General features: G+C 37.1%; 1 protein-coding gene and 1 non-coding gene across 2 annotated transcripts in view; one reads left to right on the forward strand and one right to left on the reverse strand.

Annotated features, from left to right (window-relative positions):
• The window catches only part of FAT4 (FAT atypical cadherin 4), a 173355-nt gene that overhangs the window by 83151 nt on the left and 73137 nt on the right, over positions 1–17067 (reverse strand). The window contains exons 2-4 of the mRNA XM_067735120.1: positions 15893–16024; positions 4167–4428; positions 1958–2308 (exon numbers count right to left, since the gene is read on the reverse strand). Of these exons, the coding sequence (XP_067591221.1) occupies positions 1958–2308; positions 4167–4428; positions 15893–16024 (745 nt within the window). The remainder of the gene's footprint in view (positions 1–1957; positions 2309–4166; positions 4429–15892; positions 16025–17067) is intronic.
• Positions 6830–6936, forward strand: LOC137224185 (U6 spliceosomal RNA). The gene has a single exon (XR_010943280.1). It is a non-coding gene; the product is annotated as a U6 spliceosomal RNA (small nuclear RNA).

The raw sequence follows: 17067 nt of genomic DNA on the forward strand, positions 1-17067 counted from the left end.
GTGAAACCTGGCAGATAATTCTTCACTACAGAAAAGTTGGAACCAATAAAAAAAGTTCATATCCAGAGATCAGGTAAATTAATTAAGTTTATATCAATAATAATAGAGAAATCAACATCCAAAATAAAGATTAACCTCAGTTGTGTATAAAGCCTAATGGTAGACAATTACAGAGCTGGGCTGATGTGCATGAAATAGACTGAGCAATGTTCTTAGGCCAGGACTGGGTACATACTAAGGACAGGTGGCCCATCACATTTGCTGGTTCCCCATCCACAGATTCAACCACCATGGATCAAAAATATTTGGGAAAGAAAGATTCCAAACATTTCCAAAAAGAAAAACTTGAATTTTCCATGCACTGGCAACTATTTACATAGCATTTATATTGTATTAGGTATTATAACTAATCTAGTAATCTATATGGGAGGATGTGCATAGATTATATGCAAATACTACACCACTTTACATAAAGGATTTGAGCATCTTGGATCTTGGTACCAGTAGGGGTCCTGGAACCAATCCCCTGCAGATACAAAGGGACAACCTGTATTTGACAATTGTCGGTTATTGTTACTAATATTATTAGCAATTTCTAGAACTAACATTACAGGCACTTCTATTTTAGGTATATTTATGTGTCCAATATTAACTGTGCTTAAATAAGAGGGGAAAACTTCAAAATGTACTTAATGAATTCTAAAGAAAGCATTCTCATGAATTAAAAATACTGTGCTCTTTGCCTCTCATATCTTTCTAAGTGGCAATTCTGGACACTCCTGAAAGGAAACTAAGTATAGAGCAGAATGTTGAGATAGAATGGTACTCTGAGATTACATAAATCATTTAAGTCAGCAAGAACCAGGAAATTCTAAATTAAGGTTGATATGCCTATGTCACGAGGCATATCCTTGGGCTAGAGACCCATTTCCTCTTAAAATAATGTCCCTTGTTTTCTCAACTGAATGAACATTTAGCTGCATCCAGTGGAAGGGAAAACAAGGTACTAACTTTCCAAACAGTTTAGTTAAAGGCTGATAATCTGTACAATGTTATCTCTGAGCCTATATTATCTGGTATTTGTATATACAAGTTAGTCTTAGAAGAAAGACCAAGGGAGTCCTATTTTAAAATAAAGTTTTTCAAATAAATAAATAAAAATCAAGCAAAAATCAAACATTGTAAAGTCTAGATTTAATGTAAAATCTCAACGGATTATATATCATAAATTAAAGAGATCTGAGACTGTCCTTTGAGACAAAGCATGAAAGCTTGCTAAAATACTCTGAGCAATTTTCAGTCAGAAATATAAAACTAGGGCTTCCCTGGTGGCACAGTGGTTGAGAGTCCGCCTGCCGATGCAGGGGACACGGGTTCGTGCCCCGGTCCGGGAAGATCCCACATGCCGCGGAGCGGCTGGGCCCGTGGGCCATGGCCGCTGAGCCTGCGCTCCACAGCGGGAGAGGCCACAGTGGTGAGAGGCCCGCAGACCGCAAAAAAAAAAAAAAAAAGAAATATAAAACTAATCACGCATTCTAAGTATTTTTTGAGACTTTGGTTTTCCTTTTGCATCCATATTTTATCCTTTTCATGTTAAAAGAATATATGTAAGCAAATAGTTATTTATCTGACATAAACCTACCAAAAAGCTGTTTTATGACTTCTACATTGCTAACCTGCAATAGTGTCATACAGTTAGGGAGAAAAAAAGAAAGATAAAGTTTAAAAAGCTTATAAGATGATAACAATGCATGCAGTGTAACTGTTATAAATAAGATATTAACTAACAAAATACTTAATCTTTTCATCCTGTATAGTTAAATTATAATCTATTCCTCAACTTTGGACCTATACTTACAAAATGCAATTTTGTGACAGCTGCACACAGTAAAGAAATACGAAATGAAGCTGACGATATTTTTTAATAAAGTTTAAGCATATAAAATAAAGTACATACCATCATCCGCGTCAGTAACATTAAACACAAGAACAGTAGATCCTAGAGGTAGATTCTCCATTAAAGATGTGCTGTATGAATCCAAGCTGAAAATGGGTGGGTTATCATTTACATCTAGTATATTGAAATAAACCCTAATGGTAGTAAATTGTCCCCCACCATCTTCAGCTCGGACAGTGAGAATATAATATTGCTGTGCTTCATAATCTAATATTCGAGTCAAATTAAAGACTCCGGTAACTGGATTCAGGAAAAATGTGCCATCTTCATCGTCTTCATTTACAATGTATGTAATTTCTCCATTCACACCAGAGTCATCGTCCGTAGCTAAAATAGCTGCTACCAAAGAACCTATCAGAAAAATAAGAGTCTAAAATTAATGGGACAGGGTATTGCTAAGAGAATACTTATGATATCAAAAACTTTATTTCTACAGTAAAGTATTTTAACTAGAGAAGTACTATGAAAATATAATGAACACAACATTCTGTAGATTTCTACATTAACACCCGATACCAACATTCCCAAATAGTATCAAAATGTATAGCGTATTAGATATCCAGTAGATCTTATGTTGCAATGTAAATGTTCTGGGGAATGAACACTACTTCGGACATTATTTTTCTACCTGGCACTACCAATCCATAAACATATTGATGAATTCAATGAGCATATATTGGGGCCCATTGCTAGTGTCAGGAACTGGGAATTCCAAGCAATGATACAAACTTATGCTGAGGGGATACCAGTTGACAGCTCATATGACCGAAACAGGCTGGGACCTGGGGCCATTTGCTGCAGTGCTGCAGGGCTTACACCAGCACACACCTCTCCTCAAGCAAAACAAATACAGAGAAACTATATGGGACTGAAAATAACTGTGTGCATGCCCAGTTGGGGCATATTCTGGACCAAGAGATAAAAAAAGACCAAAAAAACCAACTGCCACTTCTGAAGAGCCAGGGGCAAAAACTGGGTGTTGGGAGCAAAAGCAGGGTACTGCGCATGCCCCCTGCACTCAGCACCACAAATAGGTGGGCAGAACACCTAAGCCACCCCTCTGTCCCGACCCCTGGGCACACCCCTACCCTGACCCCACATAAGGAAGCAGCTTGCTGAGCGAGCAAGGGAACCTGTTACTTGTTTTTGCTCCTTCCTGCTGGGGCAGGGGCCCCAAAAAAGCCTAGCCTGAATTTCTTGTCTGGCCTCTAGTCAATTTCTATTGATTGGGGAAGGCCATGAACCCTGGTCAGTATCATGACCATTGCTAGAATTAAGGCGAGAAAGAAACGTAATGGGAATTACCTGAAGGACATGCATAACTCATCTTGGGGACTGTAGTGAGAAGTAGGCTTCTATAAATGTTTCACTCCTCTGTCAAATGAGTTTCTAAAACATATGCCTTATTCCAAACTCACTCCAAATGTAATTCAGAATTCAATTTCAGTTTTAGATAAGAATTTCCAATAGTGGGAAGGAAGCATACCCACACCAATTACATGGATTTTGGGTACTCAAATTCAACAGTCATAGCATAATATGTTCAAATAGACAAGGTGGGAATTCAGGATTCCTATTTTACTAACATTTATTGAGCATCTGCTAATCCTCGAACCCCATGTTAGCAAACTTATATACGTTTTACCCTAATTCTAACAGGAATCGTTTCCATATACAGCAGGATGAACTGAAGCTAAGAGAAATGAATACATTGCCTTGGTTCACACAGCTAGTAAGTGTTAGAACCAGTATTGACAGGTTTTCATGTGCTTTTCTTTGCTCTTTCTATGCACAGCAACATATTCACATCAGACTTTTTTTTTAATCTTTATTGGAGTATAATTGCTTTACAATGATGTGTTAGTTTCTGCTTTACAACAAAGTGAACATCAGACGTTTTTAAAGTGGAAAAATGCTATCAAAACTATGGTTGCCAGAAAAATCCACAATGCATGTCACAAATACTTTCAGAAACAGAAATATCTGTAATTAGTAATCAGATGATTGGCTACCTTCATTTGCTCTCAAAAGTCTAGAAATTTGTTTGGGAATTGTAGTGAAGATGGTTAATTAAAATATTTCAAAATCCAGCATTTATACTTGGTAGCATATGGTAAAAACTAGTCACAATTTAAGAGTAGCCAAAACATAGTCCATAATTGTAGTCAAAGGTGATCCTTGCCAATACACTTATGGGCGTGCCACCTACCTGGGGTAGTGTCTTCTGGGATGTCAAAAGAGTACACAGGCCTGGAGAACTTGGGTGTGTGGTCATTCACATCGCTGACAGTGATATTTATTCTCATATCTGAGGACTGAAGGCCGTCATCTGCACGAACCAGCAAGGAATATTTGGAACGGCGTTCCCTGTCCAACCTCTTGGTAGCTATCAGATCTCCAGATTCAGGGTCAATTCGGAAACTGTCATCGGCTCCACTAATGATTGTGTATGTGACAAGAGCATTTGCACCCTAGGAAAAAAAGATGAGTATCTGAACTGCTAGAAATAGAATACCAAGAGTACCACTCCTTGTGCTGAATCCGTATTTGACAAAGTGAAGCTTTGGGGCTTAATTTCACATGATACTGTAAGATTTCAAAAGGTAACAAGCCAGAGTAGTGTATTACCTAGTCTTTCACCATTCACTCCATTAAATAACAACAAATCGCAACCTTCAGTATTTATATGTATATTTCAGTATTTATATAACACAATGAATCTCAACCTTCAGTATTTATATATACCATTCACTCCATTAAATAACACAACAAATCTCAACCTTCAGTATTTATATGTTTTTTAATTCTTAAAATATACACATGGAAAATACGCATGATGCTAATACTATTAACCACGTAACCAGAGGTTTGCTAAAGGCTTGCTCTGTGCCAGGCCTAGTGACAGCACTAAGTATGCATTATCTCGCTTCAATTCACAGCTCCATGAGATACTATTCCTCAAATGAAGACACAGGGTTCCGAGATGCTAGGTAACTTATGCAGAGTCACACTGTAAGTGTGAGCGTGGATTTCAAACCCTAGTCTGCCTGACTCTGAGCTCATGCTCCTTCTGGTTCAACATGAAAAGGTATTAAACAAATCAAGCACTAGATGGAGGCTTGCAATAAGCACTGTAAGAACCAAAGACAGGGATTATTTTGACCAATTTGGTAGTGTGGAGAGTTTAAATCTAAAATAAAAGAAGAAAAATCAAGCTAAAGTATTAGATTATGGGTGTATGTTGGAGAATCTCAGCTGTAACACACATTGAATTGTATGGCCAAGAAACCACTAATCTTGTTTTAATCGAAAACAATCTTTTAAGGCTCTCAATAGTGTAGGATGGACTAGAATGAAGAGAGGCCAGAGAAGGGAGACAGTGAATAAAGTTTGGCCCCAAGAGACTGGGGCTTTATTTCCTCAAGATGAAACTCTATACAATCTGTATTATTTTCTGGTTCTAAGTCCCTGTTCTGTAAAATGAAAGCAGGAATCCATTCTTGTTTTCTCTCAGATCTTAGAGCTGTAGCACTCAAAATCTGAGGTATGAACCAGGAATTTGGCAGAAGGGATGGAAAAGTTGAGAAAAATACATTTATTAAGTGTTTATTAAGTGCTAAGCACTGCTCTGAGCACATCAGTTCATGGGCACTAATTGTTTAGATACTTAAAGGTAATCCAGTTGGGTAAGTACTATTATTATCCCAATTTTGAAGATAAAGAAACTGAGACAAAGAAATATGAACCCTGGCTATCTTGCTCTAGAAATGAGACTCTCAATTATTATGTAACAAACATAATACACGGGACAAATTAGTTAAGATCTGATAGGTTATTGGATATAGAAGTAACAGTAACAATATCTCTCATTTGTTCAACATTCCCCTATATTCTCATTTCTTTCTTTTTTTTTTAAATTGCAGTTGATTTACAATGTTGTGTTAGTTTCAGGTGTACAGTAAAGTGAATCAGTTATATATATATATATATATATATATATCTCCACTCTTTTTTTAGATTCTTTTCTCATATAGGCCATTACAGAATATTGAGTAGAGTTTCCTGTGCTATACAGTAGGCTCTTATTAGTTATCTATTTTATGTACAGTAATGTGTGTATGTCAATCTAAAACTCCCAGTGTATCCCTCCCCCCTGCCCTTATCCCCTGGTAACCATAAGTTTGTTTTCTACATCTGTGACCCTACTTCTGTTTTGTAAGTAAGCTCATTTGTACCCTTTTTTTAGTTTCCAAATATAAAAAATATGATATTTTTTTTTCTGTGTCTGACTTACTTCACTCAGTCTCATTTCTTTCTTTTAACAACTCCAGGCAATGGGTGTAAAAGTGAAACAGAAGGAAAAAAAATTAATTTCAAATTACTTTGGCTGTCAATTAGGAGAATCCTCTTGCTGAAGATATCTCTGGATAAGGTCTGCTTTGATGCAGGAGAAAGTATACAGTGAAATTTTATAATTTTATGTATAGTATGTTAAGCAATTGAAGGACAGTTTCATAGAAATGGTTATGTGGCAATGGTCATAACCATAGAAATGGTTGTGTGGTCAGAGATTTGAAAAGGGGTTTCATAAAACTATCTGAAGGTCGATATATGTAGGTCACAGTTGAGGCCACAAGATTTGTTGAGGATTTAAATTAGAATAGATCAAGAAAGGAACAGCAGCATAAAGATTGAATACTACATTTAGAGAATGGGAAAAAGGGGCAGGGACTACGGGAAGAAGAGGGGGAAGGACCTAGGAGACCCAGAGGACAGCCTGCCACAGAGGTTAAAGGGAAGGTTTCAAGAAAGAACAGATTTTAGCAGTGTCAAAAATAAAGAAATTAAGGGAAATTAAAATTAAAGCATCCAGTGCTCGCTTCGGAAGCACATATACTAAAATTGGAATGATACAGAGGAGATCAGCATGGCCCCTGCGCAAGGATGACACACAAATTCGTGAAGTGTTCCATATTTTTCTAATGAGAATCTACTGTGTAGCTCAGGGAACTCAGTGCTCTGTGGTAACCTAAATGGGAAGGAAATCCAAAAAAGAAGGGGTATATGTATACATATAGCTGATTCACTTTGCTGTACAGCAGAAACTAACACAACGTTGTAAAGCAACTGTACTCAAATAAAGATTAATAAAAAAAAAATTAAGCACCCATCTGGATTTGATGATGGGGGATGATAATTTTACAGTATTTAAAAATCTCTTATAAACTTATCTATATATTGTTGCAATTATGAGCAGTTTGATTTAGATATGTTTACTTATATGTATATTATAATTGAAATATTGAGTTAAATATTATACACTGTACTGGCTGAGATCTGATGCTCTGGGGTCATAGTTTTGGGCTTGAATATTTGCTCTACTACTTATTAATTGTGTGTCATTGGGCCACTACCTAACCTCTTTGAGCCAACGTTTCCTTACCTGGACAATCGGGTTGGTAATAATACCTGCCACATAGGACTGCTCTGAGGATTAAAGGCACTCATATGTGTAAAGGACCTAGAAAAATCCTTGAGAAGCTTTAAGCGCATGACAATGCTAGTTGTTACTTTTAGTCCTATTTTAATTATTTTCTTATAAAAGGAATACAACAAGTTAAATGTATTTGATGACTAAGTTGTTTGCAAATAAATAATTTAAGTAAAAATTTGATTAGAGTTGCTATATATCCCAGGGAAAATATTCTCTGATTTCCTGTTAATATGTAGTATTGAGTCTTGACACTGAGGTATAAGTAGTGTTGGAATTGTCAACTTCAAAAATTGCTTTTTGATTTAAATATACTCACATAAAACAAATATACTTTTTTTACCATATTAAGCTATAGAAAGGTATTTATTAAAATATACAGGCTAAGAACTCTCCAGAAGATATTAGGAAGAACATAAATTTAGGGTGTTTAGACTATAAAGCTGACATGCTGGGAAATTTCAGCAGCTGAAGTTTCCATACATCTTTTCCATCACAGGTTAAATATATTTTATCTTTGTGACCAAACACATAAGGGGATGATTTCTAACAGTTGAAGGCAAAAATACTCTTTCAAAATTTACATTTAGTGGCATTTGCTATATTTGTACTGCATTCCCTAAGCTAATCTTAAAATTTAGTAACGTGAATGCCTCAAAGAACATTTTAATTTAGTAATGGAACAGCTGGGTTTAACGTACTATGCACATTTATCTTGTATATTCAGGTGTACATAGAGTATCTAATGTATTTATTGTAATTGTATGGTTTAACAAAAACATTCAATAAGAATTTTAGACTTCTAATCTGACCACATTCTGTACCATTTGTTCTATTTCACAAGGAATTCGATTATTCTGGTAAAACAGTCCAGGGAAAAACAGCTACACTCAATTCTGACCTACTAAAATGGAATTTGGAAACTAGGGGAAAGCCAAGATATAAAAACATTTCAAGCTATTGTACAAATGGTTTGAAATTGAGAAATGTCCTGTCTGCAAAATGACTATAATAATTAATACTCCTAAACTTATGATAATTCTTCTGAACAGAAGCAAAGGCAACAGACTATGTCGATAAACCATCTTTTTCACTTTCAAAATCAGCTGATGTGGTGCATTAGTAGTTCTAGTGAATGTCTGAAAATGTGTAGCCAAGAGTAATGATTTAATTAGGTCTTTTGAAAAGTCTATTTATTTAATATTCCAAATATGCAGTATCAGCAATGCTACAAGAAACAAATATCGTATTTCAGCTGTAGCCCAGTGGAAATAATGCTGTTTAAAAATACTCCACTCTCCTGAGGAACCACAGAGACAAAAGTAAGTGGAAGGAATTCTAAAAGTAAATAGCTATAAATTGCAAATGCATTTTATGAACTTAAGTAGTATTTTCAAAAACACATATGGTACCATGGAACAAAGCTTGAGTATCCTGGCCAATTACAAGCATAATAATTCTGTTTATCGAAGGAAACAAGAGACTGACAAAGTCACATGCTTCTGAGAGATGTGTATCTTGATCCAACACATGTTTCAAAAGATATTTAAATTACGTTCAACATGTATATGTTGCTTTCTAAAACTGATTCCTTTACCCAAGCATTACTCTTCAGTGACCTACTAGTTTCTCTAACATACTAATATTTTTATGTTCAATTTAGTAATTAAGGACAAGTGTATAAACTAAAGAATATATGGACATAATTTGCTGATTACCTACATAATCTTAGCATTTTAAAGAATTCTATTAATCTTGCAAAATCAATCTACTGGATAGTTGTGTGACAATTTAATGCTGGCCACAAAGTAAAAGCAACTCCTTGCTTTCAATATTGACTCCTACTCAAAACTAGATGAAGAAAGAAAACAGAGCCATGATTTGGTAAGAGAGAAAACATTTGAAACATATATATATATATATACATATTTTCAAATTTAACTAAGAGGTAAGGAGCTGACAATAGAGAAGAAGATAGAAGGTTTACCTAAAAGCATTAATATTAATTTATTATAAACCACTCAGAAAAGGAAACAGCCAATAATTCTGAATGCCATAGGAAGCCTAGGTATCCCTTACGCATGGCATAGAGCCAAAGAAATTGGTTTCTAAAGCCAGGATTGGAAATAGTCAGTAGTCATTAAAATGCTACTAAAAAATTTAAGAGAAAACATATCCAAGAAGGAAAACAACCTCAGGGGCTTAAAATTTTAAACATAAGAGTCCAAAAGCATTTTCCAAAAATGTCTTCCTTTTTTCTTTTTAAACATCTTTATAGGAGTATAATTGCTTTACAATGGTGTGTTAGTTTCTGCTTTATAAAATAGTGGATCAGCTCTACATATACATATATCCCCATATCTCTCTCCCTCTTGCATCTCCTTGCCACCCTCCCTATACCACCCCTCTAGGTGGTCACAAAGCACCGAGCTGATCTCCCTGTTCTATGCAGCTGCTTCCCACTAGCTATTTTACATTTGGTAGTATATATAAGTCCATGCCGCTCTCTCACTTCCTCCCAGCTTACCCTTCCCCCTCCCCATGTCCTCAAGTCCATTCTCTACATCTGCATATTTATTCCTGTCCTGCCCCTAGGTTCTTCAGAACCATTTTTTTTTTCAGATTCTATATATACGTTAGCATACAGTATATGTTTTTTTCTTTCTGACTTACTTCACTCTGTATGACAGTCTCTAGGTCCATCCACCTAACTACAAATAACTCAATTTCGTTTCCTTTTATGGCTGAGTAATATTCCATTGTATATATGTGCCACATCTTCTTTATCCATTCATCTGTCGATGGACACTTAGGTTGCTTCCATGTCCTGGCTATTGTAAATCACACTGCAATGAACATTGTGGTACATGACTCTTTTTGAACTATGGTTTTCTCAGGGAATATGCCCAATAGTGGCATTGCTGGGTTGTATGGTAGTTCTATTTTTAGTTTTTTAAGGAACCTCCATACACTTCTCCATAGTGGCTGTATCAATTTACATTCCCGCCAACAGTACAAGAGGGCTCCCTTTCCCCCATACCCTCTCCAGCATTTATTGTTTGTAGATTTTTTGATGATGGCCATTCTGACTGGTGTGAGGTGATACCTCATTGTGGTTTTGATTTGCATTTCTCTAATGATTAGTGATGTTGAGCATCCTTTCATGTGTTTGTTGGCAATCTGTATATCTTCTATGGAGAAATGTCTATTTAGGTCTTCTGCCCATTTTTGGACTGGGTTGTTCTTTTGATATTGAGCTGCATGAGGTCCTTGTAAATTTTGCAAATTAATCCTTTGTCAGTTGCTTCATTTGCAAATATTTTCTCCCATTCTGAGGTTGTCTTTTCGTTTTGTTTATGTTTCCTTTGCTGTGCAAAAGCTTTTAAGTTTTATTAGTTCCTATTTGTTTATTTTTGTATTTATTTCCATTTCTCTAGGAGGTGGGTCAAAAAGGATCTTGCTGTGACTTATGTCATAGAGTGTTCTGCCTATGTTTTCCTCTAAGAGTTTGATAGTGTCTGGCATTATATTTAGGTCTTTAATCCATTTTGAGTTTATTTTTGTATATGGTGTTAGGAAGTGTTCTAATTTCATTCTTTTCCATGCAGCTGTCTAGTTTTCCCAGCACCATTTATTGAAGAGGCTGTCTCTTCTCCATTGTATATTCTTGCCTCCTTTATCAAAGATAAGGTGACCATATGTGCGTGGGTTTATCTCTGGGCTTTCTATCCTGTTCCATTGATCTATATTTCTGTTTTTGTGCCAGTACCTTACTGTCTTGATTACTGTAGCTTTGTCATATAGTCTGAAGTCAGGGAGCTGGATTCCTCAGTTTTCCTTTCTCAAGATTGCTTTGGCTATTTGGGGTCTTTTGTGTTTCCATGCAAATTGTGAAATATTTTGTTCTAGTTCTGTTAAAAATACCAGTGGTAGTTTGATAGGGATTGCATTGAATCTGTAGATTGCTTTGGGTAGTATAGTCATTTTCACAATGTTGATTCTTCCAAGAACACGGTATATCTCTCCACCTGTTTGTATCATCTTTCATTTCTTTCATCAGTGTCTTATAATTTTCTTATAATCTCTGGGAGAGCTTTCACCATTTGATATTACATGGAGCCGGGAGGTCTCTGGTGGACCAATGTCCTGAACTCGGCTCTCCCACCTCAGAGACACAGTCCTGACACCCAGCCAGAGCAGCAAGACCCTGTTAGTCACACGGCTCAGAAGAAAAGGGAGAAAAAAAGAAAGAGAGAAAGAAAAAATAAAATAAAGTTATTAAAATAAAAAATAATTATTAAAAATAAAAATAATTTAAAAAAGCAAAGAAAGAAAAAGGAGAGCAACCAAACCAAAAAACAAATCCACCAATGATAACAAGCGCTAAAAACTATACTAAAACAAACAAAAAGCAACGACAACAACAAAGAAGTAGACAGAACCCTAGGACAAATGGTAAAAGCAAAGCTATACAGTCAAAATTACACAAAGAAGCATACACATACACACAAAAAGAGAAAAGGGAAAAATATATATATATCGTTGCTCCCAAAGTCCACCTCCTCAATTTGGGATGATTCGTTGTCTATTCAGGTATTCCACAGATGCAGGGTACATCAAGTTGACTGTGGAGATTTACTCCGCTGCTCCTGAGCTGCTGAGAGGGATTTCCCTTTCTCTTCTTTGTTCGCACAGGTCCCAGGGTTCAGCTTTGGATTTGGCCCCGCCTCTGCGTGTAGGTCGCCTGAAGGCATCTCTTCCCGCCCAGACAGGACCAGGTTAAAGGAGCCGCTGATTGGGGGGCTCTGGCTCACTCAGGCCTGGGGGAGGAAGGGGCACGGAGTGCGGGGCGAGCCTGCGGCAGCAGACGCCAGCATAACGTTGCACCAGCCTGAGGTGTGCCGTGCGTTCTCCCAGGAAAGTTGTCCCTGGATCACGGGACCCTGGCAGTAGCAGGCTACACAGGCTCCCGGGAGGGGAGGTGTGGAATGTGACCTGTGCTCGCACACAGGCTTCTTGGTGGCGGCAGCAGCAGCCATAGTGTTTCATGCCTGCCTCTGGGGTCCGCGCTGGTAGCCGCAGCTCGAGCTCTTCTCTGGAGCTTGTTTACAATGGTCTCTTGCCTCTTCGGCAGCTGCAGACTTTTCCCCGGACTCCGTCCTGGCCAGCTGTGCAGCACTAGCCCCCTTCAGGTTGTGTTCACGCCGCCAGTCCTCTCCAGGCGCTCCGACCGAAGCCGGAGCCTCAGCTCTCAGGCCCGCCCGCCCCTCGCGCGAGCAGACAAGCCTCTCGGGCTGGTGAGTGCTGGTCGGCAACGATCCTCTGTGCGGGAGTCTCTCCTCTTTGCCCTCCGCACCCCTGTGGCTGCGCTCTCCTCTGCGGCTCCAAAGCTTCCCCCCTCCGCCACCCGCAGTCTCCGCCCACAAAGGTGCTCCTAGTGTCTGGAAACCTTTCCTCCTTCACAGCTCCCTCCCACTGGTGCAGGTCCCATCCCTATTCTTTTGTCTCTGTTTATTCTTTTTTCTTTTGCCCTCTCCAGGTACGTAGGAAGTTTCTTGCCTTTGGGGAAGTCTGAGGTCTTCTGCCAGCGTTCAGTAGGTGTTCTGTAGGAGTTGTTCCACATGTAGATGTATTTCTCATGTTTTTGTGGGGAGGAAGGTGATCTCCACATCTTACTCCTCCACCATCTTGAAGGTCTCCTCCCCTTCTTTTCTTTAAAGTTGCAGGTGAAACTATTTCCTCCCTTCCATCCTCTGCTGCCTTTTCCTCCTTCCACCCCACCTCTCCTTGCCCCCACATACAGGTCCTATTACAAAATACTCAGTGTTGATTTTTATGCCTTCAAGTGCAGTCACATCCTGCACAAATTGTCAACATCCCAACCGCTCCCTGAATGGCAAACAATTCTTTCTTTTCCCTAGTTATTCCTGCTTTATAACTTTACCCGTTTCTGCCCCTTTAACTCCCCACCCTTTCTCACCTCAAATGCACTTCTTGCATATCCTAGCTATCATCACCTTACATTTAGTAATTTAAAAAAAAAAGAAAAACTGGAACATCTCAGGATAACACGAGCATGGTTACTTACATTTTTTTAACTTAAAAAACAAAACTCAATAGAAATAAAACAAGTACACTAAAACCGTGTTGACGTAAATACCTAGAGACATAAGGACTTTCCCAGCCTTCTTCAAATTTCATCATAAATATAAACACATCTCAAAAGATGAACTTGAAGACAATGCAAGTGTGTGTGGGCATACACACACACAGAAAAGTTAAAGAGAGAAAAATAAACACACAGGTAGCACTGCATTTGTATTAACCCTTCTCTGTCATATCGTGAAAAGAAAAAGTAGAGGGGAAAATAAAATTATAACAGTATCAACATAATAGTATTAAAAGGGTTGAATGTTGGCATCTCTTTCAAACAATCAGTTCTTAAGAGACTAGTGTATCCCATCGGAATATATATATATTATAATTAACATATTATTGCTTCCTGCCTTGGATAAATCACTTGAAATAAATGAGGTTTATTTGTTCTGTTTCTACAGAGAGTATAGCTAACAGAGCAGTTGTTACAATTACAATTATTTGATGTATCGATTGCGTAGGCTTATAGCAATTGCATGAGCTTCTTTTCTGTTGTTGATTTTTAGTTATTTTGCTAAATAAGAGATAATGAAGTTTTATGAATTGAGCTATCCAAATATATATTATCAATGATGAGCTTTAAGGAAATGCAGTATTTACTTAATTATAGTTGATGATATTTCATATCTATCAATAATAATAGAAATATTCTGCACACAACTCTTAATGGTAGCTGGAGTTGGGAATAAACTTTTCTCTATATAAAATTGAGTAGAAGGTACTAAACTTGAAACACCAAATCTTTTTCAGTAGAAAACTACAATTACCTAAATGCCCTTGCTTTATTTTGTTTCCTTTTCCTTAGGAAAAAGAAATTTGGCAAAATGTATAAATGACTAAGTCATTATATTTCTGTACTGGCTGTTAAATATTAGTCTGCTATTGAATTATTTACCTTTTTTTTGTTGTTGTTTTTTGTTTTGCGGTACACGGGCCTCTCACTGTTGTGGCCTCTCCCGGAGCACAGGCTCAGGACACACAGGCTCAGCAGCCATGGCTCACGGGCCCAGCCGCTCCATGGCATGTGGGATCTTCCCAGACCGGGGCACAAACCCGTGTCCCCTGCATCGGCAGGCGGACTCTCAACCACTGCACCACCAGGGAAGCCCTTTTTTTTTTTTTTAAATTTTATTTTACTGAAGTATAGTTGATTTACAATGTTGTGTTAATTTCTGCTACACAGCAAAGTGATTCAATTATACATATATTTATATATTCGTTTTCTTTTGTTTGTTTTTGCGGTATGCGGGCCCCTCACTGTTGTGGCCTCTCCCGTTGTGGAGCACAGGCTCCAGACGTGCAGGCTCAGCAGCCATGGCTCACAGGCCCAGCCGCTCTTCAGCATGTGGGATCTTCCCGGACCGGGGCTCGAACCCGCTATTTACCTTTTTAAAGTCAAAGAAATAAGCCAAAAATCAAGTTTTCAGATACTTCTGGATTTTAATTGAGGGTAAGGAAATTAAATTATCTGACCTGTTTGGGGCTTAGCTTAAAGAGAAAGGGGATACTAGTGTAGGGGAACTTTATTCCTCTTTCCAAAACTCTAGAACATTAATTAAACCCTTTACCTAGCAAGAAGGAGAAAACAAGTGATACTATTTTTTTAATGGGAAAAATGTAAATTACAAATTATATAAGCTGCCATGCCATTTGGAGCATTAGCTAAACTTAAAATATAAATACAGAAGGTAGAAATCTAGATTGTGCCCCCAAATTTCAATTTACCACTAGGAAAGAAATTTCTGTTTATTAATGGAATTGAAAACTCATTAGCTACCTAGATAATTTCCTTAAAATATATAAGGCTATAATTAAATTATATATATTTGTGTATATGTATATATGCAAATTAAATGAAAAGTTGCAAGGTAGCCTTAATTTTTTTTTAATTTTAAATAATTTGCTTTTTTCAATTACAAATAAAAAATAAATTCTTAGCTATATATGTTATAAGATAGCAAATGGGAGTGATACTAGCATTAAAAAATAAGATATTTCTGTAGGAATTTTTTACTATTTGAGAAATTAAAATAATTTGGCTAAGAAATTCAAAATGTAGCCAGCAATGAACTGAGTTGTTAATTGCTGATCAAAGGAAAATCATGACTAGACAGTCTTTATTTTAGCATTCCTATATCATATTTCAAGAATTACTTAATTTCTTTGGAAAAGAGCACACAACGCTTTACCTTAGTTATTAGGAAATAAATGTTGTCAACATACAATAGAAATTTGATAGATCACTGGAATACTAGGTTTCAAAAATTCAGAGAGGGTGTCTGAACTACCTCGTCAGCATCCATGGCTGTTAGTTGCATAATCTTAGAGCCATCTCCAGTGTTCTCCTCCACTGTGAGATCCAGCATGTCGGTTGGGAACACTGGCGGATTGTCATTGATATCCTGAAGTGTTATTTCTACCTACAAGGAGAGAAAGAAACAATGTATGAATATTGCATATGTCTGCAAGATACCAATTAAATTGTATACCAAGAGTCTATTCAAATAGTCCTTCCAAAAAGAATCAGAACCTTCATATATGACATCAAAAACAGAAAATACCCTAGAGAAAGTTGTGAAATATTTATAGAAAAATATAAAAGCCAAATAAAGATCATTTGATCATTTGTTGATCGTAACTGACTTTAAATGATCAACTTGGCGTTTATAATAGAATAGGTCCACGATCAACTGTCATTTTAATCCCCAGATTTGTGCACCAGTGAAGAATTGTTGAGACTTAGGACTGTCTTTCAACCATTAAATGTTGCCTGACACACAGATGAGGTTGTATAAAATTTCTTCCTGAAATGTTTACATATTGGCAACTAATGTCCAAAGGAAATAAAGAAGTTCACATTTTGTTTTAAGAAACACTCAGCATTTTTCCCTTTAAAGTCAACTCTCAATCTTTAGGGGAAGAAAACCACACACATCTTTTCTTTCTATTTCCACTCCTTTCAACACATCTTAATGTGACTAAAGCTAAACAATCATTCCATTCAGATGTAGCATTCATATAAATTGCAAATATTAACAGCTTTGTTTGAAAGATCCTTGTCAGAGCTATTTGTTTTCCTACCTAAGAAAAATTGTTTAGAAATAACAATTTGTGAAGTTTAAATAATAACTTCAAACCATGTGTTTTCTCTTTCGAGCTAGGTGCTAAAAGCTGAATATCTGATAAGAAAAGGGGAGACAGCTGCTAATAAAAGTGAAAGCTTCCCCAGTTGGGTCACAAAATCAAGTCATGGAGAAAAATCCATCCATCCATTTAGCTCAGATATAACCAGGACATTTTTCTCCTAGGATGAAATGTCATCTTTTATAGTTACACTGTAAAAACTCCATCAGATCCAAGAGTGATGAGTATGAATATTAGGAGAGAGCAAAAGAATTCTGCTTTCTTCTTTTCCAGGAAGAGAGGAGGGCGGGCTTGGGTGGAGGGAGAAGTAATAGGTAGG

This window comes from Pseudorca crassidens, chromosome 4 (genome assembly GCF_039906515.1).
Source record: "Pseudorca crassidens isolate mPseCra1 chromosome 4, mPseCra1.hap1, whole genome shotgun sequence".
Classification (NCBI taxonomy): Eukaryota; Metazoa; Chordata; class Mammalia; order Artiodactyla; family Delphinidae; genus Pseudorca; species Pseudorca crassidens.